This window comes from Gossypium raimondii, chromosome 5 (genome assembly GCF_025698545.1).
Source record: "Gossypium raimondii isolate GPD5lz chromosome 5, ASM2569854v1, whole genome shotgun sequence".
In the NCBI taxonomy this organism is placed as follows: domain Eukaryota; kingdom Viridiplantae; phylum Streptophyta; class Magnoliopsida; order Malvales; family Malvaceae; genus Gossypium; species Gossypium raimondii.
In genome coordinates, this window is record NC_068569.1 from 38,530,625 (window position 1) to 38,539,899 (window position 9,275).

At 34.7% G+C, this 9,275-nt stretch overlaps 1 protein-coding gene across 1 annotated transcript; it reads left to right on the forward strand.

Annotated features, from left to right (window-relative positions):
- The first annotated feature begins 8,245 nt into the window (after positions 1-8,245).
- On the forward strand, positions 8,246-9,046 carry LOC105767019 (uncharacterized). The gene is made up of 2 exons (XM_012586551.1): positions 8,246-8,324; positions 8,409-9,046. The coding sequence occupies exons 1-2, from the start codon at positions 8,246-8,248 to the stop codon at positions 9,044-9,046; spliced, it is 717 nt and encodes a 238-aa protein (XP_012442005.1).
- The last annotated feature ends 229 nt before the right edge of the window (positions 9,047-9,275 follow it).

Sequence of the window (9,275 nt, forward strand, 5' to 3'; positions counted from 1 at the left end):
TTCTAACTAGACACGCTTTCCTACTCTATCAGCAAAACGCTTCCAACTCAGCGCGTTTTCCCTAATGGCTACCCCACAGCAGTCGAATTCCAACAACAACTTCCCACCCCCAATGGTAAAAAAAACCATTTAAAACCCCTCTATTTTTTTTAAATTCACTTGTAACACCCCTTACTCATCTTCATCACTAAATTCGGGTTACGGGAAGTTACAACAATTAACAGAACAAATGATACGAGTCACAAAGGCCTTAGATGCGTATACGAAGGAAAAAGAAAATCAAGATTCACTTTCTTGTTTTCAAGAAAATCAAGAAATCGAATCTTGGTCCAATTTTGATGTTTTGAGCGATTTCAAGAATCAAGAAAATCAAGATTTCAAATCTTGGAAATTTTGGTCCAAGAAACCAAGGCGCATTGGATCTTAGTTACGAGCATTAACAAGCCAATTTTGGGAGAGAACGGATTACAAGCCCAAGTTCTTGAAGACACGACCCAATAAGATGTTCCAAGCCCAATCCTGAAATTTAAATCAGACTTAGTTCAAAATTAGGCCAAATTGTCAAAGTGGCCCAATTTGTAAAATTTTAATTCTTTAAATACTTAGTTTTAATTTTTAGACTTTATAAATAAATTTCTATGTAAAAATTCAGCCCAAAGAGGCCCATTAAAGGCCTTGGACGAAATTCCCTTGAAAGTAAAGAAAAAATAGGTTTTTTTTTTTTAGTTTTCCTATTAGGACTAGGAAAATAGTTAGAAGGCCTATATGTATGGCTTGGCCAGCCACCCTTATAGACATTACACATTACAATTACATTGAAAATTTTAGATTTGCTTTGAGTGAAAATTCTCTTTGAGTTCTTCAAGAATTTTCTCTTGAGTTTTCTTTAGAAGTAGTTTTAACAATCTTTCTGATTGTGGGAGCCATCATCAGCCTTCTTCTTACCATTGATCTTCATTGAAGGGGAGATTAGAGCCGTTTGAAGGGAGTTGTGAGATCTTTCGAGATTTCAAGGCTTCTTAGGACTTATCTTTTAATTTTTTGCTGTCAATTTTTCCTTTAAATTCTGCTAGTGTCGATCCCTTTATCTAACTTGTTTTGATCTTCTTGTTTGTTTCAGCCCTCTTTAATTACTAAAGAAAATCGATCAGCCCTCTCTTTGGCAGCCAAGTTCGAGCCAAATCATCTTTTCCCCAATTGATCTCGCTGAATTTCTCCTTCTCATTCTGGTTCAATCAGTTGCTGGAATTTCAATTGATTTGCTGATTGGATTCTTAATTTCTTTTCAAATTTGGTTGGAAGGGATCATAGAACTTCTTGATTACCGATTATCAATCTTGTTCATCAATTTCCCCCTTCTTGCCGCCCAAATCCCTAATTCTGTTCAAGTTTTTATTTTTATAATCTGTTAAATTTAATCTCTCTGTTTTGTGTTGCTTATCAGATTCGATTGATTGAAAAACTTTCTTGAAGTCCAATTTCACGTTCTTGGTTATCAAGATTCATCACTAATAAGCATTCTCACTTTTTGGCTGAGTCTTTATTGATTTGGGAATTACTTTATTTTAGATCTGGAATTTTAATCCTTTTCTGTTTCGTTTCAGATCTGATTGTTTAGAGCTTTCGTAGGAGTTTCCCGTGACTTGACAACTCAATCTTGGTCCGCGCGCAACCCTCTATCATTTGGTATCAGATTTTGGGCGTTTTGGGTGTTCTTGGTTGATTTCTAAACTGATCTCTATTTTTTAAACTACAAACAACAGTTTTACCAAGAAAAATTTTTCAAAAAAAATTCATTTGAGTGGGTAAACGTTGTCTGATTGATCTGAAATTTTACATACATATTTGTGGCACTGTTATTGAATATAAAAAAATATTTCCCGCAAAAAAGTCAGTTGAAAAAGTCAAAAAAATTGAAAAATACGAAATCCAATAAAAATTTTAAAAAAGATTCAGCGGGTTGAGTTTGGTGCCCAAACTTTCCAGATCAAAAATTCAATATTTAAAAACATTCCAAATTTAATTTCGTGATTTTTGGAGATCGGGAACACCTCGAACGAAGTTGTCAAGTTACTCCACAATTTTTCGGGTTTTTCGATTTCAGCAATTTTTATTGATTCTTAGCTGTAGGTTTTCATTTATTTGCCTTTATTCTTCCTTTACACTATCTAACACCTTCTTGCTTCTTGTGTTAGTAGGATTTTAAGGTGTGCACAATTCTTCCTCGGTGCAACACAAATTAATTGGTGTCTCGTCAGTTTTTGGCATCTTAGTGCAAATTAGGACTCTTTGGTAGTTTCGGTTCATACGCTTTCTAATTGGTTGAAATAGACTCTACTAAAGAACCCACAAGACTGAATTCTACCTCATTGAGAATTTGATTTTTCTTTTTGAGTGACTAACGGTGAGGTTTGCTAATTTTTCTTTTGAGTGTTGAGTAATTTGTTTTACAAGTATTTCAAAAAAAAAAGAGAAAAAAAATAAGATGGTAGTCTGCCACACCCTTAACATCCAAATGGGAGACGATTGTGATAACCAAAGGACCAATATTTTCCATTCTAGGTGTTTTATAAAAGGTAACTTATGTTCACTTATTATTGATAGTGGGAGTTGTTCAAATGTAGTTAGCAGCTATTTGGTGGATTCCTTAAAGTTACCTTGTATTGAGCACCCTAAGCCGTATCACCTTCAGTGGCTTAATGAATGCTCAGAAGTTAAAGTTACAAAATAGTCCTTGATCACTTTTAAGCTTGGGAATTACGAGGATGAGGTATGGTGTGATGTGGTCCCAATGCATGCGGCATACTTGCTCCTTGGACGGCCTTGGCAATTTGATCGTGATGTTACACACCAAGGCAAGCTTAATAGATACTCTTTTGTGTTTAAAGGCCGAAAATTCACTCTTGCTCCTTTAAATCTCAGTGATGTATATAAAGATCAATTAAAAATGATGAAATTTTGTGAGGGGGTGAGGGAGAAAGGAAAAATAAAAAAGACAGAGAGAAAAGAGGCTAGTAGTGAAAAAAGTCAAAATTTAAATGGCCCAAAGGTGAGTGAATCCGCAAGTGGTAAAAATAGAGTGAAAAATTTAATTGCAACAAAAAAAGATGTGCAGAGAGACTTATTCAATGAACAGCCTTGTATCCTTGTGAGGTTTAGGCAAAATTATTTATCTCTATCTAACATTAATGAAAATTTGCCTAGTGTGTTTCAATGTTTTTCGCAGGATTATGAGGATGTTTTTAGTAAGGCCCCTAAAGGTTTACCACCTTTGCGTGGGATAGAACACTTCCATTGGCCACATATGAAAGATAACTTCCAACTTCAATACCTTTCCGATGAAAGACGCTTTCATACGATCAACATAGGCAAAGATGAAATCACACTACATGAGCCCGAAGGTAAGCGAGGTAAGGAAATTTTATCAACCGAGTCCCGTGCAGATTTGAAAATTATTGATAAAACTTTTGGTGACTTAGTTCTTAAAAGATCCCCTCATTTTGATCCGATTAATTGTTATTCTTCGATTGTGGTTGATAAAGTCATTACGAAAGGAAGCGTGAGTTGTTATTCTCTTGATTTGCCTTGTGTAAAATCCACGAATTTGTGCAAATCTGTTTTGGTGAATAAGATAACGAAATTTGCCAAATTTGTTTTTAATTTATACTCGTGCCGTAAATAGTTTAGGTGGTTGTACATGAAGTTTGAGTTCCATTTGACAATGGTTAATTCAACAACAGAGCTTCGACTACACTATGCCCCCGATGAGCGAAGGTTTGTATTAAATGGAAAAGGTAAAATCGACCCTTCTTCTTCTGCTTATAAATGTAATATTCTTGAAACTTTTGAAACACTTTTGTACTCCTCGGATAGTGACAAAGATCGTGTTGATGATTTAATTTTTATAAAACACTTAGATCGAAACGTGCTTGACTGTCCTATTTTATTTAGTGATGATCTATCTATTTTGATGGTTGATAAAAAGATTCTTGTTTTTGATAATGCATGTGTGAGTGAATCTATAGACTGTCGATTACTGCATGGTATGATTGTGCAACTCTGTGAACCGTGTGAACCTTTTCAAATACCTACTTGTGATGATTATGTTTACCATTTGATTTATTACTCGTGATTTATTCATGATTTGTGGAAACAATTTGAGATGATTGAATGCCTTAAAACATGTCCATCTTTGTTTCGAATATTTGACGAGGCATTGGCGAGTAAATCAGCTTGTTTGCATGGTAATCTGAATCTGTCCATTCGCATGCGTTATACTTGTTTTGTTATGCTTATGATTGGACTACAAGTTCTACTTTCAATGTGGCTGACTTATCTCCATTTGATTTTTTAGATTCGAGGACGAATCTTTTTGAGGAAGGGGGAATGATACGAGTCACAAAGGCCTTAGATGCATATACGAAGGAAAAAAAATCAAGATTCACTTTCTTGTTTTCAAGAAAATCAAGAAACCGAATCTTGGTCCAATTTTGCTGTTTTGAGCGATTTCAAGAATCAAGAAAATCAAGATTTCAAATCTTGGAAATCTTAGTCCAAGAAACCGAATCTTGCAACTAAGGCGCATTGGATCTCAGTTACGAGCATTAACAAGCCAATTTTGGGAGAGAACGGATTACAAGCCCAAGTTCTTGAAGACACGGCCCAATAAGATGGTCCAAGCCCAATCCTGAAATTTAAATCAGACTTAGTTCAAAATTAGGCCAAATTGTCAAAGTGGCCCAATTTGTAAAATTTTAATTCTTTAAATACTTAGTTTTACTTTTTAGAACCCTTGAAAGTAAAAAAAAAATTAGGTTTTTTTTTTAGTTTTCTTATTAGGACTAGGAAAATAGTTAGAAGGCCTATATGTATGGCTTGGCCAGCCACCCTTATAGACATTACACATTACAATTACATTGAAAATTTTAGATTTGCTTTGAGTGAAAATTCTCTTTGAGTTCTTCAAGAATTTTCTCTTGAGTTTTCTTTAGAAGCAGTTTTAACAATCTTTCTGATTGTGGGAGCCATCATCAGCCTTCTTCTTGCCATTGATCTTCTTTGGAGGGGAGATTAGAGCCGTTTGAAGGGAGTTGTGAGATCTTACGAGATTTCAAGGCTTTTTAGGACTTATCTTTTAATTTCTTGCTGTCAATTTTTCCTTTAAATTCTGCTGGTGTCGATCCCTTTATCTAACTTGTTTTGATCTTCTTGTTTGTTTCAGCCCTCTTTAATTACTAAAGAAAATCGATCAGCCCTTTTTTTGGCAGCCAAGTTCGAGCCAAATCATCTTTTCCCCAATTGATCTCGCCGAATTTCTCCTTCTCATTCTGGTTCAATCAGTTGCTGGAATTTCAATTGATTTGCTGATTGGATTCTTAATTTCTTTTCAGATTTGGTTGGAAGGGATCATAGAACTTCTTGATTACCGATTATCAATCTTGTCCATCAATTTCCCCCTTCTTGCTGCCCAAATCCCTAATTCTGTTCAAGTTTTTATTTTTATAATCTATTAAATTTAATCTCGCTGTTTTGTGTTGCTTATCAGATTCGATTGATTGGAAAATTTTCTTGAAGTCTAATTTCACGTTCTTGGTTATCAAGATTCATCACTAATAAGCATTCTCACTTTTTGGCTGAGTCTTTATGGATTTGGGAATTACTTTATTTTAGATCTGGAATTTTACTCCTTTTTTGTTTCATTTCAAATCTGATTGTTTAGAGCTTTCGTTGGAGTTTCCCGTAACTTGACAACTCGATCTTGGTCCGCGCGCAACCCTCTATCAACAAACATAGATTATTTCAAATAAAACAATTACTTTTAAATCAATCATCAATAATTTTAATCAATTAACATGTCATTCAAATTAAAACGGAACTTAAATCGAGCCTACAAAGCATTGAAAATTATTGAGAAACAACCAAAGATTAAATTAAATCAAAATATGAAAATAGGGTAAAACAGACAACAAGGCTCACACGGTAGTGTGGTTAGGCTGTGTAACAGGGCTTAGCCCGTGTGGTGTAGAGACATGGTCGTCTGGCCAAACCATGCAAAAGTTTGGAGACAAAATCGTAATTTTTCAAAAAGTTGAGTCGAGGACTGTTTTTGTAAATGTAAATATTAAATAAGCTAACTTTGCTATTATAGATCAAGAAAGACGAGAAGACAATCTCAAACGGGGAAAGGAAAAGATCGTGGAGTAAATTACGAAATTACAATATTTTGCACCGAGGTAAGTATGCATATGAATTAATGTAATATTTTAATGTTATTCAATATATTGTTGAGATTTGATTGATTATAGAATAAATATTCGATATAGATCCTGAAAATGTGGTTAAGTTGGGAATGGTGGTAAAATGTTGAAAAACAATGTTTCCGGTTGAACACTCAGAATAGGCCAGAATACATTGAATAAAAAGGGGTTGCTAAGTACTGATTCCCCGAGGGGTTGCTAAGTGCTGATTCCCTGAATTATTGACTCTAAAAGTGGTTGCTAAGTGCTGATCCCACCGTATTTTTAATTGTGAAAGGGGTTGCTAAGTGCTGATTCCCCGTATCGTTGAATATAAAGGTGGTTGCTATGTGCTGAATCCACCGTATTTTTAATTGTGAATGGGGTTGCTAAGTGCTGATTCCCCATATCATTGAATATAAAGGTGGTTGCTAAGTGCTGATTCCACCGAATCCTTAATTGTGAAAGGGGTTGCTATGTGCTGATTCCCCGTATGAGTGAATTTATGGTGGTTGCTAAGTGCTGAATCCACCGAGTAACGGATAATATTCCAAGTGTTCAACAGGGAAATTGGAAAAGTGAATGTATATACAAAATGGACAAGATTATGTGGGAAATATTAGGTTTGATACTTAGTCGACCCATGTGTAAAAAGGTATGAAATATCAAAACTACAAAAGAGTAAATTTAAAAATAAAACAGTTTTGAATAACAACAGTTGAGAAAATTTGAATAATCACCATAAATGATGGAAATTGAATTAGAGGTTGAATAATATATGAAATTGAAGCTTAATGAGTCTATTTTCACATGAAAGAAATAGAGAAAGCAAAAGAATTATATATTCTGAGATATTTGAATTTTAGTGAGACAGGGTTGAATTGATTTCGAAATCCCCTGTTCCAACTTTGGAAAATCACCAAAAATTGTAAAAAAATAATTATGGCTTGAAATTTACATGCTTGAATTCCTCAATGACTCTATTTTCAATAGAAACAAACAATAACATCGTTTGAATTTTTTACAGAGAGTTAAGTAAATTTTAGTAAAAAGAGAACAGAGCTGTCGAGCTGTGAAATAGGGGAAGGTTTAAAGAATAAACTGTACTAATTGGATAAATCAAAAATTTTGAAAATTTTATGGTAGAAAGGTGAACGAGTCTAGTTTCAAGAAAAATTTACAGAACTTAATTTGGAGCCCTATAGCTCCAGATAAAAATAAAATAGTGACCACGATGCAGAAAAAAATAGCTCGCTAGAAATTGAACAAACAATGAAATTTATGTGTGAATAAAATTATGTTTCATTGAAATCATGTTAGAAATTTGTTTATTTGTCATATGCTTACTTACTAAGCTATATGCTTATCCCTCTTACTTTTCTTGGTTTTATAATGATATCAGTACAACTCAGAAATTGGACAGAGTCAGAATATCATACACACTATCTACATCTTTTGATATTTTGTAACCATTACTTCGAATTATGGCATGTATAGATGACTTAATGTAAAGTGACTTATAATATATACATCTATTAATTATTATATGGTTTAAAATGTTAGTGGAGATTAATTGAAAGATTGTTTTTCTTTAAATTACTAACAAGGTTACCTAGAATGTTGTAAATGATTTAACTGTGTTTAAATATATATATATATATAAATGTATTGGTTGAATTATTGGAATTGGGTTGGTTGAAATTTTGAAAGTTGCAGGGGGTTTTATGTAAAAATAAGCAGAAATGCTACCAAAATCTTTAAAAAAAATTGTAATAAAGTATCTCAATTGGAACAATTACGAGTATTTGAGCTCTAGTAATACCTCACACTCTATTCTGGCAAGGAACACGGGTAAGGGGTGTTACATTTAGTGGTATCAGAGCTACGGTTTAGTCAGTTCTCGGACTAACAGGATATGCATAAAAGTCTATCTATACATGCCATAAAAATATTGTGATGGTGTGATGATTTCTGACATTTCAAATTGTGTTTATATTTTTTTATAGTAAATGGAACTCGACCGACCTGTAATGGATGATGTGGAAAGTAATGCACCGGCTCTCGCGCAAGGGATCGCGCTTGAGGAAAGTAGACGTGAAACACAAAGTTAGGATGAGGCTTGAGAAGCCTTTCTTCATATGATGAACAATTGGTATACAGAATTTGTTTGAGCAAATCCGAATGTTCAACCTCCTGCACCCCCTCCTATTCCTCAACCAGTCCCCGTAGCTCCACAAGGTGTTAAATTGGTAAGATTGAGTAAGCCTCCAGTTGATAAAATTCGAAAGCAAGGGGCTGAGGATTTCAGGGCAAATATAGATGATGATCTAGAAAAAGTAGAGTTTTGGCTTGAAAACTCTATTCGGGTTTTTGATGGGCTATCTTGTACTCCCGAGGAATGCCTGAAATGTGCTATATCCTTACTGAAGGATTCAGCATACCGTTGGTGGAAAACACTAGTATCTGTGGTCCCGAAAGAAAGAGTTACATGGGATTTCTTCCAGGAAGAATTCAGAAAGAAGTACATAAGCCAACGGTTTATTGATAAAAAATGCAAGGAGTTTCTCGAATTGAAGCAAGGCCGAATGTCTGTGGCAGAATATGAAAGGGAGTTTGTTAGGTTCAGTAAATATGCCCAGGAATGTGTGTCCACGGAAGCCATCATGTGCAAAAGATTCGAAGAGGGGTTAAACAAAGATATCAGATTGTATGTTGGGATTTTAGAGTTGAAGGAATTTGTAGTATTGGTTGATCGAGCCTGCAAGGCTGAACTGAGTAAAGAACATATAAAAGCGGAGATTGAAGCTTAAGATGTAAGAAAAAGGCCAATGAACAAGACATTTCAATCCCAATCAAAGAAGCTTAAAGAGATGAATCCACGATCAACTAGTTCAGGCGGGTATTCACGTAGAGATCGAGGGAAGTCATATTCCGGTGTTAAAACTCAAGTTACTTCAATGGCAAGTGTAGGAAATGTGGGGAATAATAGACCCGAGTGTCAACAATGTGGCAGGCGACATGTTGGTGAGTGTTGGGGAT